This window comes from Enhydra lutris, unplaced genomic scaffold, assembly GCF_002288905.1.
Source record: "Enhydra lutris kenyoni isolate GAN:26980312 unplaced genomic scaffold, ASM228890v2 scaffoldscaffold1, whole genome shotgun sequence".
Lineage (NCBI taxonomy): Eukaryota > Metazoa > Chordata > Mammalia > Carnivora > Mustelidae > Enhydra > Enhydra lutris.
In genome coordinates this window covers 96,839,770-96,863,924 of record NW_019154085.1, presented here as the reverse complement: position 1 = coordinate 96,863,924, position 24,155 = coordinate 96,839,770, and the positions used below count along the sequence as shown (strand labels likewise).

General features: G+C 43.8%; 1 protein-coding gene across 6 annotated transcripts in view; it reads left to right on the top strand.

The window, feature by feature from the left end:
- Positions 1-24,155, top strand: part of LOC111141394 (mannosyl (alpha-1,6-)-glycoprotein beta-1,6-N-acetyl-glucosaminyltransferase) — a 346,427-nt gene that overhangs the window by 189,773 nt on the left and 132,499 nt on the right. For all 6 annotated transcript variants that reach the window (XR_002640198.1, XR_002640201.1, XR_002640202.1 and 3 more), the window contains 2 exons: positions 13,734-13,810; positions 14,872-14,961. Coding sequence is in view for 3 of the 6 variants with exons in the window: in XM_022493939.1 (XP_022349647.1) it covers positions 13,734-13,810; positions 14,872-14,961 (167 nt within the window). In the remaining 3 variants the exon portion in view is untranslated. The remainder of the gene's footprint in view (positions 1-13,733; positions 13,811-14,871; positions 14,962-24,155) is intronic.

Genomic DNA, 24,155 nt, shown 5'->3' with positions numbered 1-24,155 from the left:
AAAAAAAAACCCCAAAAAAACCAAAAAAACCCCTAAATACCAGTCTAGGGACAGACCACTTCCTGAAACAAACTCCCAGTCATTTCAAAACCTTTTTGTTTCATACTAGAAGGAACCTGCATTCACTTATTTACTAGCTTTTGCTGTTGAGTAGGTGAATAACATTTCAGGGTGACACAACATTTAAGATTATGTACATGATTCTCTCAACTTCGTAAGCAAAGTATCAGTGACCAAATTTACATGGTCTCAACACCAGGCATGTTTCCTTTCCACGGGAAGAAAAACCTGCTATAGGGGCTAGGAGAGCTAAAAGGAATTAAGTTATTGGACAACCTGGTTTGTGAGAGACATCCCTAGCAAGCACAAATCTAGCACACATAGCATGTAGGTTTCATGCCAGTGGGCTAATAGATTTCATGCAACTTTGGGTAAATCAAATGAGATCTAAAAATTAAGCAGCTCTCATCCTTTCTTTAAGCTTACACCCAAGAGTTTGATGTACTTGTGGGTGTTCTCAGTCTTCTGGGACTTCAGCTTCTTTTTCTGATTTTCAGTTTCTTTTTCTGGTACCAAAAACTTATTATCAGGGTATCATCTTCATTCCAAATTAACTTACAATTTATTTTTCCACTTTCAAAATTTTATCTTGATCTCCTATTAAAAGAATAATCAAAATACTTCATTGTTGCTTGTAGATTGGGTGGCCAATTAGAATCTCTGTCCTTCACCAGCAGCTGCATAAAGGCTTGTGCCAGGTGATTCAAAAAAGAGGCATTGTGTGATGTGAAAAGAACACACCTATTTTTGACAGTTTGTACAGTTAAAAAAACCTAACCCATCTCCCACAGTTATTAACTCTGTATTTTTTTTCCCTTCTTCAGTTTCAACAAAGAAACACACATACAAACTGTGTATGTATTTCTCTTAGTTTCCTAACAAAATCCAAACTCCTAGCATCTTTGGCAGTTTGAGAGAAATAGTCAGAAATGCGTGTGCCTGAGTCAACTGTTGTAGAAGAAAAATGGAATCGCTTGTAGTTGGAGAGGATGAAGAGAGGGGCATGTGCTCCCCATCCCAGGAGCAAGCTGCTGTTGCTGGAGATGGTACATTATGTTCCTTTTACTCCCCTAGGAAACCTTGTGTGACAAGAGGATGAGATAAGGCTGTGCCCTACCTTGCTTATTGGAAAAAGAATAGGTGTAAAAATCGCCTTAGGCCCCCAGCTTGAGAATCTGATGCAGTTTTGCAAGTATTATCTTGAATTTTTAATGACTGCCACTGACTTCCCAGTATATTTTCTTAAATATAAATTGACAACTGAGGATGCACCAGAACCTGTCAGTACTGTATCTTATTTTGAAAAATAGTATATACAGAAACTTTTTTTTTTCCCCTGGGAATATGACACCAGTGTAACTCTTTCTTATTTTTCTTTTGTTTTTGATATATAAAACTAGCATTCTCCCAATTTAGTGACTATTATGCCCATTTATTATAACTGGATATGTATATCATACCCATGTGTAATATTTTCTTCCCTTATATTGTTACTTAAAATGCTGACTTTTTTTGCACAAAAAAAGATAGCAGAAATTAAGTATAAACTTACAGAATATGGCATTTACATAGAAATGAATACATGTAAATTTATGCATAAAAAGAACTCTGATTATCCAAATCATATTGCAAACTCAGTTTTATTTTCTAATCCCAGAGCTATTAGGATATATAGTATATGCTGTTGTGCTATTTATTTAAAAAGACTTGAATTTTTTCCTTCCATAAATCCAAAGCATTTTAATCACTGAGTGTATCTCACACTCTCCCAAACATTGTGACATAAAATGAATCAGAGATGGGCAACACAGAAACCAAGCCTATACAGACAGTAGGACAAGTGTACAGAATGGACAAATGGCACAAATGAGAGCTGGGTGGGCTATTTCAGTGTGTTGGAGGAGTCTCTTTTTCTCATGGCTTTGTCACCCTCAGCATTCCACGTTCAACTTCCAAGGTGGTTCTGAGGATGACATGAAGCCGTAGATGAACACCAGGCTTGGTTCTAGCACAGAAATGGTAACCCTGTTGGAGAGGTTTTGCTAACTGTATTTATCACATGAGGAACCGTAGACTCAGGATGGTTCGGTAACTTGACCAGGCTGTCCAGGTGGCCTGTTGCAGAGAGCTAATCCCTGCTGCGGTCTCTTAGATGACCCTTTATAGTACAGCCCCGCTCTCTATAGTACAGTCTTTACTACCCTTTTCTACCATTTCCCTGGCGGGGGCTGGGCGTGGTCACATGCTTGAAAATACCAGCGCACAGGAGTGCGGCTCTGTCTTGGAAAGTTTAACTGTGCCACCTCCAGGACCAGGTTAGCTCACAGTTAAGAGGACATCCAGCATGGTGGCCATGAGGGAGATGGCATTTTGTGAGAGGAATGGTCTACTCTTTGAAGATTGGAGAGGACAGGTTGTTAGAGCTTTATAAATAACTTTGGAGCCTGATGCACTGTCCTTTTGGAAATACATGTGAAAATTTGCAGAGGATTTACCACTAACTTACAAAGTAGGCACCAGTGAAAGTTTAATTAAATGAAATGGCATTTTGAAAGGCAATTTAAGAAAGACATTAGAAGCTGCTATTAACAAAAAGAGGGGGTTGAATGAACATGGACAACTGTCTTCATGGACCCTGTGTTGGAAAATATCTTGTGCTTCCTGACCAGTGAAAGACACATTTTGACTCCTTGATGACTTACTTTAGGTATAAACTCTATTCATGAAGACATTATGCAGCAGCATCTTTTAAAGTGCGTGTGGGCAAACTTAGCCTTCAGCTGTGGCTGGTGCCCTCTTTTTTTTTTTTTTTTTCCTCTTTTGATTTCCCATTTTTCAGCCTATAGCTTCTCTACTCAGAGACTCTCAGTTCCCTCCCCATGTCATTCTTCCCAGTCACCCTACTGTTTCCTGCAGTGGCAAACTGTGTTCAGCTAAGCCAGAATTCAGGATTTTGTAGCCTGACATGCCAGCTTACCTTTCCAACCTGATTTCTTACCCTGAGTCCTCTGCTTTGGCCACCTTGCCCCCCCCCCCCCATCTCAGACATTGATGACTGATTGGTTACGCTTAGTCACTGGGTGGTGGATTTGCTTTCTCAGTAGAACACTCTGGGAGTTAGAGTATGAGATTAAAAAAAAAAAACCTGCTTTGCATTTCTGGACTTTACTCTTCTTCAGTGTCCCTATCTTATTTTAATGTTTACTGTTTACTGGTTTCTCCCGGTGGCTGCCCGTCAGGATCACCTGAGGTGAGAGGAGCATGACAAGGAATAGTGGCTGAACCATTTGCCAGACCATTTAAATCAGAATCTCAGGAGGGTGGGGTACATTTTTAAAAGCTCCCCAAGTGACTTTAATGTGCAGAGAGGGTCAAGAAGGGCTGATTTGTTCTGTGACCTTGACCAAGTTCCTTAATCTCTCTGAGCCTCAGTGTTTTCTACTGTGAAATGGGGATATCATGCCTTTATTGCTTGGGGTTCCTGGGAGGATGATGTGTGACATAATGTATGGGAATGGATTACAGAAGGAGGGCATGGTGGGTGCTGTGTCTGTGCTGGTTGTTGCCCTTCCTGTTCTGTGTGCTTAGCGCTCACATTCCCTCCTGAATATTCCCAGTTGTCCTTTAAAACCCAACCGGAATCCCGCTTGGCCACTGATGACTTCAGGTACAAACTAGGCTGTTGTAACAAAGAGACCCACGATGACAGTGCTCAGAGGAGACAGGATGGTTTCTCTTTCACAGGATAACCCACTAGCAAGCAGTCCAGGCCTGCCCCCTCGCGGCCCTTCCCTCACTGAGCTGCAAGAGAGGCCCTAACAAGGTGGCGGGGTGTTCAGCTCAAAATTGGTTAGAGTGGTTTGAAGGGCGATGAGAGCTGGGAGGGTGGCAGATGGGCTGAGAGGTCCAGCTTCTTCCTCTCCTTGCCTGCGCTTCTGAGGGCTGCGTCGCTGGAACTTGCAAGGTGTGTTAACGTCCCTTTCTGGCGGGCAGCTGTGCAAGCTCGAGTTACATTCTAGACTCCCTCAAGGTGAAGATGGCTTTGTGTTCCTGTGTATACTTCTTGGGGAGGTACTGACAGCATTATAGACACTGTCATATGTAGATACATGTGTAGATATCTACATACGTCATATGTAGATACGGTGTTTTGTGGAATGAACCCATGGCAGGTTTTTTTGTTTTTGTCTGTGTGGTTTTTGTAAGATTTTTATTGAGATATAATTCACATACCGTGCAGTTCACCCATTTAAAGTGTACAATTCCAGAGCTTTAAGGATATTCACAGGGTTGTGTGGCCATGTCACCACAGACAATTTAAGAACATTTTTATCACCTCCGAAAGATACCTGTTCACTTTCGCCACCGCTCTCCCAGCCGCTCCTTCCCCCAGCCCTAGGCCACCATTCATCTACTTCTCTCTGTGTAGAGCTGCCTCTTCCAAACATTTCATACACATGCATTGATCAGTTGATAAACATTTGAGTTTTTCTGCACTTTGGGCTCTTCTGGAAAATGTTACTGTGAACATTTGTGTGTAAGTTTTTGTGTGGACAGAATGTTTTCATTTCTCTTTGTTGTCTACCCAGGAGTAGGATTACTGGGTCAGATGGTAACTCTGTTTTTAACTTTTTAAGGAACTTCTAGACTGTTTCCCAAAGTAGCCACACCATTTTAGATTCCCATCAGCAGGATTTGAGGGTTCTGATGTCTGCACATCCTTGCCAACACTGGTTGCTATGTGAGTTTTTGATGATGGCTCTTTCACTGGAGGTGATGCTGATGTGGTATTCCCCTGTGGTTTTTTTTTTTTTAAGATTTTATTTATTTATTTGACAGAGATCACAAGTAGACAGAGAGGCAGGCAGAGAGAGAAAGAGAGGGAAGCAGGCTCCCCGCTGAGCAGAGAGCCCGATGCGGGACTCGATCCCAGGACCCTGAGATCATGACCTGAGCTGAAGGCAGCGGCTTAACCCACTGAGCCACCCAGGTGCCCCTCCCCTGTGGTTTTGATCTGTGTTTCGCTGATGACTAATGGTGATAGGCTTTCTTCTTCTAGTGAGTGGCAGATTTTCTGACCACTCTGCGTATGTGCTCCTAGGTGTGTGATAACCAACCTCTTTTCCTTGAACGTTCCTATAAATCTGATATTCTTATATCAGTAGAATGCCTGGGGACTTATCAGAATGGAGGGGTAGGGTGTGTGTGTGTGTTTATGCATTTGTGACATTCTTTTTTTTTTTAATTTTATTTTATTTTATTTTATTTTATTTTATTTTATTTTATTTTATTTCAGTGTTCCAAAATTCATTGTTTATGCACCACCCTAGTGCTCCATGCAATACGTACCCTCCTTAATACCCACAACCAGGCTCACCCAACCCCCACCTCCCCCCTCCAAAACCCTCAGTTTGTTTCTCAGAGTCCTTTGTGTGACATTCTTATATAGGCTCTGCCTGTCATAGTGAAAATAGTAATGCTAGGTTCCCTTATTGATTCCGTTTTACCAAGAACAGAGAAAACCTTATTAATGCTAACTTAAAAGCTTTGTTTGGCAGATAATCCTGCCCCCATCCCAAAAAAAGTGAGACAGGGTATGACAAAGGGAAACATAAATAATCCAGGGTTATTTGTCTGTTACTATGTTTTCATAGTCCTTACAGCTTCATTCTTTTTATATGTTGGTTCCATTTCTTGAAAAGTACATGGAGAAACTCTACCTTGAATACTATTTTCTCATTGGCTTCCATTATGTCCATAGTATTTGTACATGGGCAATACTGTAGCTCTGGGTGCTTATTAGCAAGTCCGTGAAGTCCTTGGAGGTATAGAGAGGAAGGAGAAGTTGTCATTTCATCCTTCAGAGTTGACTCTTAGATTCCCTGTGCAGAACATGAAGGTGGTGGTCATGGTGGTGGTGTGTTTTGTTTTGTTTTTAAGATTTTAATTATTTATTTGAGAGAGAGAGCAAGAGAGAGAGTTCAGGGAGAAGCAGAAGGAGAAGGGCAAGCAGATGTGGAGCTGGATCCCACGACCCTGAGATCACAACCCCAGCCAATATCAGGAGTTGGATGTTCAACCCACTGACCCACCCAAACACCCCAGTGGTGTGCCTTTTAATTACCTACAGACAGTGTGGTAGAAATCATCTTGCCTAGAAAACAGAGGTCTGGGGGATACGTGCAGAATGCTTTATATATGGGAGATGTTTAATGAACTTCCTTTAATCAGTGAATGAATAGAGCACTTCATTTCTATAAATCTTGGTTTTATGAGTCGGGAAAAGTCAACACTTCACTAATAGGGCTTTAGAAGTCCCTTGCAACCTTAAAACATTTTAGTACAATGATTGTATTTCTAGGTTCCCGGGTTAAAAAAACAAAACAAAAACAAAATAGAAACAGTTCTTTTCAAGGTGCCCAGTATCTGTCCCTGGGATCTGTAAGGGAGTTGAGCCCATTGCATTGTTGGTCCCCAGCTCCTTTTGGGAGCAGAGAGCTTCCTGTTCCTATGAACCCTGGGACTGGAATGACTCAGTTATAGAGATTAAATCACTTTCTTTATAATGCAAATGTAAAGTGGCCCTAAATGAATATTTGCCAAGCTGAGAATGACTGGTGAGGTCATTTTTAATGGGAGATTATATTTCACCATGGCTGATTTCTGTCCGATTTATTGCTATTAACTCCTGAAGCAAGGCCAGCTGATGGAAGTGCTGGCAGGAGCCTCGTCTCCAGTCTCCAGGCTGAGCGCAGGGATGCAGCCTGTTCCCAGCTGGTGCAGAACAGCTGGGCCAGTGGCGTGCACACGTGGACGCTCAGCAGGGGCCATCTGATAACGGGGGCTGCATGTTCCTATCAGGTGTTCCGAGAAAAACACTGCCTTGTCCTACACACAAAACGCAATCACTGGAGACCCTTTATCTTTTGAGAGGAAATATGTGTGGGGTACCTTTGGGTGGAATCGAGCCCTTGCTCCTGAAGATGGTTATCTAAGCTGCAGGCAAAGGGACTGGACCAAGAGACTGACCTCAGTTCCTTCCCTAAAATTTCCTGGGGAGGACGGATGGTCATAGTGAGGTTTCTGAGACTTTTTTTTTTTTTTACACCTACCGTTTTTTCTTTTTTCTTTCTTTCTTTTCTCTCCCCATCCCTATAAAGTAGCTAGGAGGGAATTAGATGCCCTTCACCTATCAGATGCATGTTCAGTTCTAGATATAAAGTTACTGGTCCTGTTCTACAAGCCTGTTGTACTGTGTTGTACTTAAAAACAAGTGCCATTTCTAACACTAGTCATCTTTGCTATAGTTAATACACGGAAAATCAAACCTTGACAAAGGAAGCTACCTTCTTGGTAGGGTCAGCTCTCACTTTGAAATATCTATCTTCTGTGTGGGGCTCACTTATGAACACCTCTCTGCCTCACTCCCTCCCTCCCTCTCTCCCTCCCCTCCACCTCCTCACTTTTTCATCATTGCCCACCATTGTGGACTCGGGCTTCTTATGTGGGGTGCCACCCAGAAGCATTGATACAATTAGGATTAAGGATGACACCAGACTATAGCATTTTTTTTTTTAAGTTTCTAGATCTTGGGGCGCCTGGGTGGCTCAGTTGCCTTCAGCTCAGGTCATGATCCTGGAGTCCCAGAATCGAGTCCTGCATTGGGCTCCCTGCTCAGCGGGGAGTCTTCTTCTCCCTCTGACCCTCCCCCCTCTCATGCTCTCTCTCCTTCTCTCTCATTCTCTCTCTCTCTCTCTCAAATAGATAAATAAAATCTTTAAAAATAAATTTCTAGATCTCTTTTGTTCAGCAGTAGGGAGTAGTTAGCTTTAACTTTAAATAGTATAGGTGTTTCCTGAGGCTACGTAGTTAATAGTTGATAACGTTCTTAAAGACACACAGGACAGCTTCTCTGTGTACATGTGAAGTGGGCAGCTAAAAGATGAAGGTGTCTTTGTACGGTACCCAGTGGATCTTGTGTTTGACTGAAAATGCATCAGGATGAGTCTCTTATAACACTTTCAGATCAGCTCTCACAAAACAATAAGCCTGTCTTTTTATTATTTTTTTTGTATTTTATTTTTTGTATTTTATTTTTTATTTAAATTCCATTAATAAACATATAGCATAGTATTAATTTCAGAGTAGAATTCAGTGATGCATCAGGCTTATATAACACCCAGTTCTTATTATATCACATGCCCTCCTTAATGCCTATCACTCAGTTACCCCATCCCCCCACCTCCCTCCCCACCCAGCAGCCCTCAGTTTGTTTCCTGTGCTTAAGAGTTTCTTATGGTTTGTCACCCTCTCTGATTTCATCTTGTTTTATTCCCCCCTTCCCTATGATCCTCTGTTTTGTTTCTTAAATTCCTCATATCAGTGAAATCATATGATAATTGTCTTTCTCTGGTGGACTTATTTCGCTTAGCATAATACCCTCTAGTTCCATCCATGTCGTTGCAAATGGCAAGATTTCAGTTTTTGATGGCTGCATAGTATTCCATTATATATCACATCTTCTTTACCCATTCATCTGTTGATGGACATCTAGGTTCTTCCCATCGTTTGGCTGTTGTGGACATTGCTGCTATAAACATTCGGGCCCACGTGCCCTTTGGATCACTACATTTGTATCTTTGAGGTAAATACCCAGCAGTGTGATTGCTGGGTAACAGGGGAGCTCTATTTTTAATACTTTGAGGAGCCTCCATACTGTTTTCCAGAGTAAGCCTGTCTTTTGAAATGCCAGTAACGTATGAACACCAGTAACTCACATGGGGTAGGCCACGGCCACTCCCTGCATCAGAAATGACTCTTCTTTCCCTGCCGCATGTTCCTGCCATTTTTCTTTGTGTTGGATGCAAATCCCTGAGTTCTGTTGTTCCAGAACTTGTAATTCTTGGCACAGTGGTTCTTAGTGAGTCACTTTCTTCTGTGGCACTTTCTCCCCTCTCCCCTTCTTTGGAACTTGAGCTTTTCACCCCTTTGTTACATTTGTTCATTCCATTCATTAAAAAGAAGACTCTGGAGCTGGTGTTGGGGCAGGTGCCATGTTGGGTGCTGGGCCCCAGCCCGGAGGGCACAGGCCTGCCTTCTTGGGGGTACAGTGGGGGACCTCAGCTAGCGTGTGTCTGGCTCTGTTGTGTCAGGTCCCTTCACCCCGCCGCAATGCGCTCCGTGAGAACACAGACTGTGTCTTGTCGCAAGGATCCAGCCTTGACATTTCAGCGCACGGCAGGCAGCACATTCTTGGAGACCGTGGGCTGAGTTTGGAGGTGGATGCTGAGGATTTTAAAGTTTCTCCTTCCCAAGCTATAAGATGAGGTAACTGCCTTCCTTTTCTGGAGGGGGCGGTTAATATAAAATGTGATCATATACATGTCCGCCCTGTAGAAAGGCAGGTAATATCTCAGGGGAAGTTATCACCCACCTTTGTTTCCTGTTCCACTTATTCTTGTTCTCATTGTCTTTGAGCCTGTCTGTACCACTGGCTTCTGCCCTCTCTGCCCGCCCTGCTGTTTCCTTCCTTCCTCAGAGGTGGGGGAAGGGTGAGTAAAAACTCCTCTGTGTGTCAGGGGCACCTGGATGGCTCAGTCAGTTGAGCGTCTACCTTCAGCTCAGGCCATGGTCTCCGGGTTCTGGGATCAAGACTGCATCCGGCTCCCTGCTCAACGGGAAGTCTGCTTCTCCTTCACCCCTCCCCTGCTTTCTCTCTCTCTCTCTCTCTCACATAAATGAATAAAATTTTTTAAAAAAGAAGAGAGACCACCACTGCCCCTCTGTCAACATGGGGACGATCTCCACATGGAGAACTTGACTGCACACTTGGCAGGAACACCCGCTCTGTGTGTTCATGAGCTTCTCTGTCACTTCTGTTCCTCGTGCACACGTGTCCTTCCCGAGTCATAAGCATCTGATCATAAGAAAAGTGTCTTCTTAGATTAAAGCTGGTACTGGAGCCCCTGCTGCACTGTGTGGGTCCAGGGGACTGATAAAATCACAGGATTTGCACACTGAGGCAGTCTGACCTCTTTGTAATACCTGGTTGACAATGCCGTAGAATCGGTACAGAGGTGAAGTTTTTGGTGAAACACAGCTTGGGCCAGTTTGGGGAGGGTAAGGGACAAAACTGAGTCCCGAGCAGCAGGAGGTGCTGAGTGTCTTTGCTGATTTCAGCATCTTCTTCCCCCTTGCCCTTTGACCATTACAAAAACAAAAAAAGGGAGAATCGGGTGAAGGGCAGGGAGAAGATTCTAGTAACATTGTGGCAGAATCCTGTCTTCTTTTGAAGGGCCTTAATATATAGTAAGTTAAGTCTCCCCTGAAAAGCAGTAACATTAATCTTTTTGGGCCCAAATGTTTGTTTTTTATTTCCAACCTTAAATTGGAGGCTCTTCTCTAGGTAGCAAAGTCTTCTAATAAAGACATTATTTACTGAGTTTTCTTCATTGTGATGAAAACAAAACAGGGAGCTGCCCTCTAAGATGAGCTGAAACTCCTCAGGAGGTGGGAGGTGGTGGAGGGTCACGCTCAGTTTACTGGCAGTCAGGTTACTGGTGGTCAGATTCAGGGAGCAGCTCCTCCCTCCGTGGGAAGGCTGGCACTTTCTTTTTTCCCCTTTCACAGATCCCTCCTATGCCAGAGCCTTAAGCCATTTAACTCCACTTCTGGGCCTCATTGTTTATTCAGACTCATCACTGTGTAACTAAATAGAGAGAAAATTGGTCATAAATTAATGGAATGGCAGAGAGAACCCTGTTGGATTAGCTGACAAGCTGCCAGATGGAAGAGGAGGAAACACCCGGGTCTAGCACAGGTCCCTGTGCTTAGTCACGTTCTCCCTGAGCCGAAGAGTCAGTCAGAGAGATGCAGCAGGCAGAACGTGTGTGTTTATTAAGTCAGCCAGCACCTACGTACGTACGGAGTGCCTGGTGATGGGGCGGGGACAGTGACCTTCCCACGGCATCCTCATCCTGGAAGGGGTGATGGGCCATGTGGAGGAGAGAATAGGACTGCTCATGGTCGTGGGAGAGATTTGAGCAGGAAGGCAGCACTAAATCCTAAATTCTGGTTTGGCCTGGGAAGGAAGGGCTCGACCTGTTTCTTACAGAGGTGAATCTTGAACTAGATCTTTGAGGAAGGGTGTTAACCAGGTGGATGAAGGATAGGGATAGAGGAAGGAATGCCATAGGTGTCCTCCAAAAGTCATTTCAGCAGGTCTTCGCAAAAACGACATTCCTTATTTTGAGACTCTCTTAGCGTAGCAAATGTAGGGGTCTGTGTCTGTTTTTGTAAGTGAAGTTTTGTTGGAACCCAGCACACCTTTTCATTCCCCTGTTGTCTGTGGTTGCTTTCCTGCTACAATCCAGAGTGGCGTAGCTGGGGCAGACACCGTGTGGCTTGCCAAGCCTCAAATATTTACTATCTGGCCTTCGCAGAAAAGGGTTGCCAACTCTTGGCGTAACATATTGTTATTCCTTGAAAGTCTTTTTGAAAAGGACCCACACCGTCAGTGACCAGGCTTTGATGGCAGGCCTTCCTGGACTTACTAGTTTATTTTACCAGCCAGTGATTTCTCTTCAGTCCACGCCACCCGACCTCCAACTCTGTAGTCTCTAGTTTCCGTAATTTCTGGCTCTGAATGTCTGGAACTAGAACGGTGCTTAGAGTGTGGAGAGGAAGGGGGGGGGGGCATGTCTCCCTAAGCATCCCCTTAAATGTCCTGTTACCCCGACCCACAGCTGTTTCAGACTCTGCTTACTTTCTTGGAACCTGTGCTGCTTATTTGCTTGGTAAATTTGCCAAGCAAAATCTGAAACAAATATAGGATCAGCAGTCCTTGAAAGGCATCTCTGTTCTTTGGGGAGGCATCTGTTAGTGGGTTCTGGAGCTCTCTGTCCCCTTACAAGTGAGAGAGAGAAGGAAGGAGCTCTAGGGAGATCTGCCACCTCATGCCTGCATTCATTTCAAAGCCACGGAGAATGCATTTCCAGAAGATCTGTGCTTTTGAAATACTGCTTTCCTAGATATACTGAGTGTACGTTGTGTGGAATTACATAGCAAATGCCAACTTTTTAAGCACCTACTATGGTCTGCGGTGAGAGTCTGCTGTCGGGAGTGCCAGACTAGACTTTCTACAAATATTAACTTACTGACTAAGACCGAGATGAAACAGAGATGCACTTATTTCAGTTTTACAGACAGAGAAACAGAGGCTCTGACAAGCTAAGTATCTTCTGTGTTAGCTACTAAATGACACTGCCTGCAATCCATGACGAGGAGGATATTGATTTTATGCTCTAGTTATCCGAGGAGCAGGTAGAATGTTCATGAAAACGCTGAATCAAGAGGTGAAGAATCTATGTTTCAGACTGTCAAAAGAACTAATTTTCAAGGACAGGTACAGCTTTTGTTTTAGCTCCAGCAGCTACCAACCTCGTTTGAATACCACTGTCGAATGATACTGTGGTTTGGGATCTAATTTCTCATTAGCACTTTGTATAGAAAATTGTTGGCAGTAAGTAATGGTGACATTTTCCAAGCATGTCTGGAAAATATTGTTGGTCCCCGAAGAGAAGCATGTAAGTTTAGTTGTCCCAGTTTCCAGCTGAAATGAGGATTCCTAAACATCAGTCTGATCTTAACCATTCCCTTCTTAAAAGCATTCAGTGTTCTCCTGTGTCCTTTGCTCAAAGATTAAAATATTCATCAGGGCACTTGCTGGAGGCCTTTCCGGTTTGGGCCCTGCCTGATCTCCAGTCTGACCACTCAGTACCGCCCACTTCCAAATTCCACTTGGAGTGTGTCCCTGCATTTGGAGTCTCCCCAGTGGGGAGTGGACACCGTCTCTCCATGGCCCTTTCACCTGATGCACTCTTGCTTCATCTTCCCATCTTAGCTGAGATGTCACTAGATCCAGGAAGCCTTCTTTGAGCCTGGAGACTGGGGTGGGTGTCCTTCCCTTGGTCCGCCCTCACATCATGGTTTACACTGCTGCTTAGTGGTTTACGGATCTGGCTGTTGGCTACCACTAAATAAGTAAGCTTTTTAGTTTCTTTTTAGTTTTGACTCTGTCGTCAAAAGGAATAGGAATCCACTTGAGCTGACTCATAGAAAGGGAGTTGACCTGTGAGGAAATATGTGAAGCAGTAAGGAGACCTCTGCAGAAATTTAAGAACCAGGTCCATAAGGAGCTGTCCCTCGCAGATGTGTCTGGCGGCCTTCTGTACTTCTCTGTACACCGGTTTTGTTTGCCTGTCTTTAGCCGGCCGCTCAAGCACATGTCCTAAAGCTGCCCCTGACCTCGGTTTGTCTGCGTAGCCTAGCATGGCCCTGCCAGCCCTCGTGGTCTCTCCCAGTCTCATGGCTCTGTTGCCTGGTCTCCATTTGCATTCTGTTCCAGTTGCAGATTTTCCAGCAAGCACTGTGGTTGGTGTAGCTCATCCTTCCGAGTGAGACCACATGCCTCGTAGGTCTTTGGCCATCCGGCGGGTGGGTCCTCGCTGCAGACCAACTGGAGCCGTGGACCTCTGGAGGGTTTTCATGGGTCAGAGCCTGGCTCTCAGTATAGACTCCCTTTTTCTGTTTCTTTCTCTGCCCCTTGCTTGCAAGGGTGTTAGGTTTGTGTTTCATGAACTTTATGGTATCCTTTGTTCTCTTTCGTCTTACAGATATCATTAATGGAGCTCAAGAAAAATGTGTATTGCCTCCTATGGATGGCTACCCCCACTGCGAGGGGAAAATCAAGGTAAGGCAGAAGTAATGTCTGTTCATCCCCCCATCTTTAGTCTGCACCGATAGCCTCTTCCTTCCTCTCCCCTCTCCGTAACTCCTCAGTAATCCAGATGGCAAGCAAGCTCTTTAAGGAGCTCATTTCAAGGATGCCTCAATCCTGCCAGTTTGGGACTGTGGCCATGACAACCCTTGTCTGCTTATGCCAACTCCATGGGGTTAGTCAACAATGGCTCTAACTGGTGAGACGGAAAGAGCCTGGGCCACTTCAGGCACCTGCTGTGTCTTTGAAACGCCTTCCCCTGGCATTCCCAGCCTCCAGCAGGTGATCCTTCAAGGGCCATTGACAAGGGGCTGCCATTATGTGGGGTCCAGCCTCCCTCTCCCCCAGTACCCAGGCCCCAGCCATGAGGTCTCCAGATTGTGATTTAAATGTCACATTAGCATTTGCAGCTGAGTAACCAGAGATGCTTGGACACTCTTTCACTCTTCACATTTTTTTTTAAAAATCCCTTTTTATATGGCCTGCCTGAGGGAGACCACTCCCCTGCTCAGCAGTTTTCAAAGAAAAGTCTCGGTTCTAATATATACTTAGGATGGTGAGACCACAGCCCAGAAGCATCGGCATGGTTCCTGTTCGGGACTCATGCGTGCCATGCACACCTCGCAGGCCTGCATTCACGGTCTCTGTTCCAGGCCCGGTACTGAAGCTCATGAAACTACAGCTCTCTAGGGAGAAGGGTTTTGACACAAGGGTCCCCTCAGGCAGCTGTTTTTGACAAATGTTCCCTGGCCACTGGCTGTCCTGGTCTTTACTGCCCCATATGTCTTGCAGCCTTCCTCTATCCTGAGCACCTCTGCTAAGGCCCAGCTCAAGCCAGTGTCTCCCTATGGACCATCTGGGAACTGGGCATCTGTTGTCCCGACCTCAGCTCAGTGACTCTGAGCCTCAGGCCCAAGTCTGAGCCACTCAGTGCTCCTTGCCCTTCAAAGCCTTGCCTTCTCTGTCTGCGGATGTGTGGGCCCATCAGTAACAGGTTGCTCATGGGTGTCCTTACCTGGCTCTTGTCGTTTCAGTGGATGAAAGATATGTGGCGCTCGGATCCCTGCTACGCAGATTATGGAGTGGATGGGTCCACCTGCTCTTTTTTTATTTACCTCAGTGAGGTGAGTCGCTTCTCTGGCTCTGGGGTGTGGAAAGGCGTAACGGTTAATCAGGTTTGCAGCTAAGCCTAGAATTCGAAAAGTCGAGAAATGTGTATTGTTTTTACATGGTGGACCTGTGGTTCCTTTCTTCATTATTTTCCCCAGCTCCTAAATAGGATAATTCTTTCTTCTTTGAGGGAAACAACAAGCTCATGTAGTTATTTACATTTTCTTTCCCTGATTTAAAAAAAAAAATTAGTAAAATACATGAACATAAAGTTTTCCATCTCGACCATTTAGGAGGAATTAAGTACATTCATACTGTAGTACAACCATCACCAACATCCATCTCCTGATAATTCATCTTGCAAACCTGACACTCTACCCATTAAATAGTGACTCCCTATTCCCCCCTACCTCCAGCCCCTGAACACAACCTTTCTAATCTGTCTCACTGATTTTTACTCTTCTCACTATTTGTATAATTTACGTAGTACTTTCCTTTTTGTGACTGTCTTATTTCAGTTAACTTGATATACTCAAGTTCCATTCATGTTTATAGCCTGTCAGCATTTCCTTCCTTTTCAAGGCTGAGTAATATTCCATTGTGTTACTATACCACCTTTTGCTTGTCCATCTATCCATTGATGGTTACTTGGGTTACTTCCGCCTTGGAACTATTGTGAATAATGTGGCTGTGAACATGGGTGTGCACACAACCCTTTGAGACTCCGCTTTCTCTTCCTTCGTGTGCATATCCAGAAGTGGAGTGGCTGAATCATATGGTAATTCTGTTCCTATTTTTTTGAGGAACCACAAACTTCTCCAAAGCAATGGCTTCGTTTTCCCTTCCTCCCAGCAGTGCATGAGGGTTCCAGTTTGTCCGTATCCTTGCCAACACTTGTTGTTTTCTGTTTGGTCAGAGTAGCCACACTAACAGGTGTGCAGTGGTATCTCCGGCAGTTTGGTTTGCCTTTTCGTAATGATCAGTGACATTGAGCATCTTTTTCTTGGGCTTATTGGCTGAAGTAGGTATTTGCTTATAAGCTGAGCTATTTTTAGCTTTTTTTAAAAAACCTTTAGCTGAGCCTTATTTTCATTTCTACCCTTAAATTCAAATAGCAGCTTTTTTTAAGCACGGTGTTGCATAGGCCACATGGCTTTCTTGTAATACGCTTTGATGATTTCTGTTTCATCTTGAAGAAAATGGAGGGGTTGGGGCAGAGTTAAGACTGTATGGGGCAAATACGGGGAAGAACTGAGTAGGGAGTGAGAAGCTGGCTTCCCCTCCACCCTTGACGGACAAAGGCAGCCCTAGGGGCTTGTGAAGTGGGTGCTGGCTAATTTCAGAGGCTGTCTACTGTGGTGTGCTGTTGCTATTTGACCAGTAGTTAATAACAGCTCCCTGGTGCTATAACGCAAGAAAGAGAATGCCTCCATTTTGAAGCTAATGACATACTTCTGCTGTAATTTTTCATGTGAGCCTCAGACGCCTCCCCTCTGTGTCACAAGGGGACAGGGGACAGCTTTTGGGGATGGAGGCCAAACCAGTATCACCACAGGGCACGTGGTGAATTCTGTGGGGTTTGTCCCTTTCCTTTATCTTTATATCTCTTTCCCTTCTGAGAGCCACTCAGACTTTTTTTTTTGAAATATGGTTGCACCATGACCATCCCACAGCCATCATGAAGAGGCCTCAGCGCTAATGATAGTTAAATTATCTCTTGGAAATTAAAAGCGCTGTGGGTTGGGTATGTGATGCTCCTCATTAGCATGCTGCTGGCAAATTAATTCTTTCGCATTTATTTGAGTGTGTTTTGGGCTGGGGTAAGCTATGGCCCACCTTCTCATTTCCTTCTCCAGAAAAATGAGGCCTGGGTCCCTGGGTGAACCGGCACTCCAGTGAGAAGTCAATTAGAAGCACCTTTCCTGCCCCAAGGAAAAGGTTCCTCCTTCAGTTTAATTTTCAAAAGTTTCCTTCCCCTTTCCCTTTGATAGAATTTAGCCAGAATCCAACTGTGCTCCCTGATTGACAGACTGGGCTAATTTCACGCCTTCCTGAGACTTCTCACATTGGGCATACTGCTGAGGTCCAGGTAGAGAATTATATCCCACTCCAGCCTTCCCTCCATCTCCCAAGCCAGAGCTGGGAATGTGTGGGAGAACGGTCCAGACGGGAAGGGACCACGATTATTTGTGACCTAGTTCTGTTCCTGTGAAGTTGCCACCCAACTGCACTCGCAGTGGATGAAGGATGTGGCTAAGATGAGAACAGGAAGCCTCTGGGGAGTGTGGGGCAGCCGGGGCTGGGGACGGTGTGACGGATCATACGCTCTTGACCCTGGAGCCAGTGTGTCTCATTTTAGAACCTGTAACTATTTTTCCTCCTTCCAAAGTGTGGAATGGTACTTTCTTTGACTTTTCCTCTCTCTTCTCATGCAGATGATCTGGTTTTTTTGTTTGTTTTGTTTTGTTTTTTTTCTGTTCAGCTGAATTCAGTTCACTGATCACTTATCAAATATCTATTACATGCATCAGATGTCAGCAGTTGGTGAGAACTCTGTTTCTTGGCACCGTGATGTGCACTCAGGACGAGCCTAATGGAAGTGGAAGAATGGACGCAGGTAGTAGAGTCAGAGCAGGGCGGAGCGAGTTTCTCTGCAGACAGAACTCGGAACTTCTTTTTTAGTTTAAATCTGAAACCTTGGAACTATGGCATTTAAAAAAAAAAAAAAAAAAAAAAGAATTGCATTTTGAGGCTACTGGGTGGCTCAGTCAACTAAGTGTCTGCCCTCAGCTCAGGTCGTGATCCCAGGATCCTGGGATTGAGTCCTGCATCCTGGTCAGCAGAGTCTGCTTTTCCCTCTCCCTCTGCTTCTCCCCGTGTTTGTGCTGTCTCAAATAAATAAAAGCTTTTAGAAAGATTGCATTTTATTGTGGCATCTTAATCTGTACTCTGTAAGAGAATCTCACCACTGTGGCCTCTTGCATGGGAAAGACTGCCTTAGCGCCTCATCGCTGAGGTCACACTGTCTTTGATGCTTTCTTTAAACACTATACTTCCGGACAAGTGACTTACCCTCTTGGCACCTCATGTTCTTCCTTTATAAAATAATGGTTTTAACTTTGTTTTTAAAGGCTCCTGCTGTGATGATTCCTGAGTGTCTATGGGAATGTGCATAGAACAGAGCCGGGCAGATAGATGACACTCAGAAAACCCAGTTGGTGCCTGTGTGGTTTTTGATGTTGTCATTATTTGAGGACCATTTGGGGGCATTTTATACAGATACTTGATTTTGTTTTACAATTAGAACCAATTTCTGGTTCTAACACTAATTTATTTTTAGATATTTGATTTCTGGTGATGTAGAAATGCAACTCGCTATTTCCCTTGACTTCTTTTCTCTGCATATGATGCTTGTGTTTGCATTGGAACTGGGAGCTGGATCTAAGGACCAGCTGTGTACCCCTGACCTTGTTAATTTGAAATGACCGGAGGTGGTCATAAAGCCAATTCTGGGCTAGTATTTTCCAAATCCTGAACAGCATCTGTGTCTTTATAGTGCTGTTTTTGGTCTAGATTTTTGTTTTGCTCTGTTTTCCCTCTTGCTTCTTCTTGAAACCTTCCTCTTTTTGTTGTTTGATTGAACTGCCTGTCCTATGCCAGGTTTCCCTTGCCACCCCAAAAACAATGAAGGGAGGCATTTCTGGTCAACTTGTTTACTTGATCAGCAGATGTTCCAGTCACTTCTATTCTTTTCTTAATCCTCATGGAAGAGCCAGTTCTGGTTTCCGTTTATGTTTAACCTCAGGACTTCAACAGATACAAACGAAAAAAGCCACAAAGTAACTGTGGTCAGTCACCAGTTGAATCCAGACAACGAGACTCCGCCCAGTCCTAGGGGATAGATGGCGCTCAGCTTTCTTTTTTCTTCCTCTTGGTTGTCTCAGTGTGCCAACTTCCACTGAATTACAGGGCTGTGAACTTCTGCTTGCGCACTCTCCAACTTGTAGTCTATACGTCCTTCTTGGTAAATCCCAGAAAAAGCAGCCAGCAGTATTTCCCCTGAGGTTATACCCAGCGATGCTTGTGATGCGCCTGACGCTGGACCCAGGACTGCGTATGGTGTGAGTCCAGGCACTGCCCTTGTTAGGCGGAAGACAGAAAGAGAAGAATGACACATTATTGAGCCTCGCTGTATGCCAGACACCTCAAATACACAATCTCATTTATCCCCTCCACCCCCACTTCTGAGTAACAGCCAAATCAGAACAGCTCAGAGAGGCTAAGTGCTTCGTGGTCGTCTCCTTTGCATTACTGTTGCCCCTTCATGTCAAAGAAAAACAGAACTCGGGTAAGTAAGTGATTTATTACCTTTAACTTTGCATTCAGTTCTGGCTCCAAACCTATTGTGTTTGAAATATGGCTCTAATTTAGCTAGTTTGCATTAATCAGTCTTCATGGCCAGTTTTCGAATACTGAGAATTTTGATCCCCCCCCCCCCAAAAAAAAAGAGAAACAACACTGATTCTCATGTGGATGTAACTCAGGCAAGCCAGGTGCTCAGGCTTTTCAGGTGGTGGGAGTAAATGAATGTTTCATTAGGCAGCCTTGCATTTCCAGATCATCGGGCAGTTTATTTTCTGGATCTGTTTTTGCGAGCCATGTAACTACTCCTGTTACAGAGACAGGGCTCTATAAAGTAATTACTCTGTCATTGTTTCAGGTATATTAACTTGGCCCTCTGCAGAGCCTTTTCCCGCTAACAGATTTTATGAAATTTAGAATGGATTTCTTTACCCCTGTTGCTATTACACTGGTAGATGGTGGTGACATACCGGACACCCACACCATTTATATCTCTTTACCCAATTACTCGAGCAACTCTCCATGCCCTTCTAGACTTCTTCATTTGTTTGTGCTTTTTTTTTTTTTTTAAACACTTCTGCTGCCGTTGCACGTATAGTTGCTGGAAAATAAGCAAATTGCCCAGCAATCGATTGCCGGAACTTAGGATATATACAAGCTGTTGCTTCAGACGCCAATTTGGACTGGACAAATGAGTGCGCGTGCTTATGTGCGTGTGTGTGAGACACCCTCGTGAAGGAACAAAGGAGGCAATTTCCTGCCTTCCTCATCAATCTATGTCTTATATTTCAGGAACAACAGGCATAAAGGTCTTTGCCCCTTTCTGTTTTCCCTTGGCAATATGTAAAACTAATATTGGCTGAGCATGCTATTAACCTTGAGTTTAAATTCAGCGTACTTAATCCCTTGATTAATGCCAAGATTAATGCCCAACAGCAAAGGTTGAAAGCTTAAATGTTTGTGAATGCGAGCATGAAATGAAATCCTAATAACCAGTACAATGATTTGGATTTATGGGCTGTGTTGGCTGCTAGAGATAACTTGGAAATGGTGTTGCGTAGACTAATTTGTCAGAGTGGGCAGCAATGAAGAATTGACTATTTCCGTAGCAAGAGAAAACCTGAATGAAAAATACATAACTAACATTTTGGGACAGGTCAGGGAGTATTTTAAAAATATCCCTCGACTGTTGCCTGAGAATACCAACACATACTTTGGAAAGGTCTAGCCATTTGAGATTGGGAATTCCCTTTCTGTGAGATAATCATTTCTGGGCAGTAAAGGAGGTAGCAGAGATTAATGATCCTGTTTTGCTACTTTTTGAGTTCAGCCTTTCCTTGTAGCTTTTTCATCAGTGAGTTTTCCTTGCTTTTATTACCTGAGTTCTAATGCATTGTGAGGAAATGGATTTTTTTAAAACTGTCCTGAGTGTATTGGTACCGCTAACTGACCTATTGGTTCCATCCATTCAGACCCTCCTGTCTCCAGGTTTATCTTCTTGGTGGCCCCTCCCATTTGTGAGTTTCACATACTACATCACGGGTACTTATACTTCTTGTTCTGGTTGCCACCTTACAAACATGAGAAGGGCGGGGCACCTGGGTGGCTCAGTTGTTAAGTGTCTGCCTTTGGCTCAGGCCATGATCCCAGGGTCCTGGGATGGAGCCTCACATGGGGCTCCCTGCTCGGCAGGAGTCCTGCTTCTCCCTCTTCTGCTCCCCTGCTTCTGTTCCCTCTCTCGCTGTGTCCCTATCAAATAAGTAAATAAAATCTTAAACACACATGAGAAGGGCAAATGACAGGACTTGCCAAACCCCACACCAGCAAGGCACCTCTTGGCTCCTTGAAACGCATGTGGCGGACAGGGCTTCCATGTAGTCGTCTCCAACTTATGTTTTGCAAACTTTTAGATACTGTCTCTTACAATTCCTACTGCATGCCAATGAAAGAGCTGCAACATTTTTATGTTTTGAACTTTTTTAATGTGGAAAATTTTAGACCTATGTTAAAGAAGAGTATAACAAACTTGTTATGGGCCCATGATGAGATGCAACAATTGCCAGTTCATGGCCAAGATCTTTTCAATTACTCCCCCGGCCCATTGTGTTGAAGCAAATTTCAAAGGTCTTAGGATCCGCAAATGTTTCCGTATATCTTTAAGACTCCTTGAAATCCTGTACCTACTCCCAGTGTAACTGATAATACCATCTTATATCTAATATTAACATAATTCCTTAATATCATAAAATACCTGGTGAGTGTTCGCATTTTCTAGGCAGTCTTATAAATTAAAGTTTATTTATTTCAACTGGGTTTCAAGTAAAGATCATATACTGAAATTGTTGGTGTCTCTTCTTAATGTTAGTTTCCCTTCCATCTCGTTCTTCCCTTTATGTTTTGTCTTTTTTGGAAGAACGTCTTCATTTCCTTAGATAGGTTGTTATACTCTGAATTCTGATGATGATCCTTGTATTACTGTTTGTTTCCTGTAAATTGATAGTTAGATCTGCGACTTGATCAGAGTCAGGCTTAGTATTTTTTTGCAAAACTTCTTCATGGTATTGTCTGCTTCTGTCAGGAGGCACACAATGCCCAGTGTCTCTGTTTTTATGATGTTAGCAGCTGTCGATGACCCATGCCTGGGTTCTTTGATTCATTAGGGATCCCTTCTTAATAGACTATTTTTTCTTTAATTTTATTTTTAAGTAATCTCTACCCTCACTGTGGGGCTCGACATCATGACCCTGAGATCAAGAGTCACCCTCCACCAACTGAGCCAACTAGCCAACCCCTTATGAATACTTTTATGAAGAGAAGTGACTCTTCATCTGTATTTAGTTTCCATGAGAGACCGCTCATATAGGAACCTTGTTTCTCTGCTGGTTTCCTAGTGTCTTCAACTGGTGACCAGTGCTTTATTTGTTTGTTTGTATGGTTCTTGGTTTTATCATTATGAACTCATCAATTGAAACATTTGTTACATTCAATCTACTCCATTTAGTTTCTTACCAGTTCTCAAAATGCCAGTTGTCTTCTGGATCCCTTCGACATGACCCGGACAGTTTTGAATGGTTTTTACCTATCTGGTATGACAAAATCTTCCAGGTTCCCCTGACACAGTTTCTACCCTAGACCTGGAATTGACCATTTGTCTGAGGACCACCAGTTCCTCTCAGTGAGAGACCACAGTCTGGGTGCCAGAAGCCTTCATTGTTCTTGGGTTTTGCTGAGTGCTGGGGGATGTAACAACGAATAGAAAAGATGAGCTTTCCTCATTAAGGTTTTGTTTTGTAGGGGGAGACAGACAAAAACAATAGTAAAATGTATATTTCTTAGATTGTATTAAGCACCGTGGAGAAAAATAAAACAGAAGAGGGTACTAAGAAGCACTTGTGACGAATGATGGTGTCAGTTTTAGATAAAGTAGTTGGGAAATGCCCTACTAAGAAGATGAGAGGATGATACTGGAGCATGAGTTTGAAGAAAGCAAGAGAGTAAGAAGTATAGATGTCTGGCAGGAGTATTTAATGGGCAATGACAACAATAAGTGCAAAGGTCCTGGGGTGACCATCAATATCCAACAATAAAAACAAGTTCAAGAAAACTAATCTCCAGGGAGATTTTTCTCTGTTTTGTTCACAGATATAATGGTGTCTGGCATACATATTTATTTAATAAAATATCCTGTTTAGAGCACTTTAAAAAAAAATAGGTGATAGATTTTTGTTTGTTCTGAGTAACTTCTCCCAGCTATCACCTTTCTAACCTTGAGAAAAATGTTGTGAAATTCATAACATTAAAATCTGCTAAAACATTAAGTTTGAAGCCAGGGGTATTTCGAGCGCTTATTCGCAATTTAATGTAATGCTCTTTCATATTAGGTCTATAAGACATTGGAGGGACTAAGAGAATGGAATGAGCCATTTATATTAGAAGGCACAGCTTTCTTGCCCATCTTTTATTCTCATTGTCACTTGAGCATTATTTGCCTGCATCTATGCTTGAGGCAAAATTACGTAATAACACAGAAGAGGCACTCTGTCCCCTGTGTCTAGAATGTGACTACCTCTATAAATTGGGTGCCTTTGGCTATCGAAGTGTAGATGCGGCCCAATGGGGCCAGCGTTGCCACTGTGGCATGCTCAGCAGAACGTGTGCCCAGGGAGAGCTGGTTTTAGGAAAGCATCTCCGTGCATCCCTGTGTGCTTGGCTACAGAGGAATTCACTTGCTGTCTTCCCTGTGAGAGGGAAGATTGACACTGCTTCCCCTGTGGTGATTTGGGATGGATTTTTGAACCTCTGTGACATCCTGCCATCAGCACCCGACTGGTTTTTTATATGTGGAATACTTATTGTAGCTTTTGTTGAAATTCTGCCCCTTCCCTAGCCCCCAGAGAACAGTGTTGGATTGCACCAGCCATTGGCTCTCTCTGTCACACGTTTGGTCCAGAACTCTCTGGTTATAATATTCCTGCCTGCCTTGGTAGGGGGCAGTCACGTACAATATTAGAGAATACATGGGAGGCTCCATAATGTGTCTGGATACAGCTACCTATGTGGCCTAGAGCTTTCCACCTGGTTTCTCTTCAGTGAGATGGAGGGAGAGCCTGCCTCGCCCACCTCAGTGTGTTGTCAGAAGGTTCTCATGAGATGACGATGGCGGGTAAGGGCCACCTAAGTATAAAAGAGGATCATCGTGAATATCTTTAGTGCTCAAGTCATGTCCTTGAACCATTCATTTACCACTCCAGTAATGAGCCGAGTCCCTACTATATGCCAGACACTGTTCTCAGGGTGGAGGATAGAGCCCCGAGCAGGCAAATTGAAATTTCTGTTCTTGAGGAAT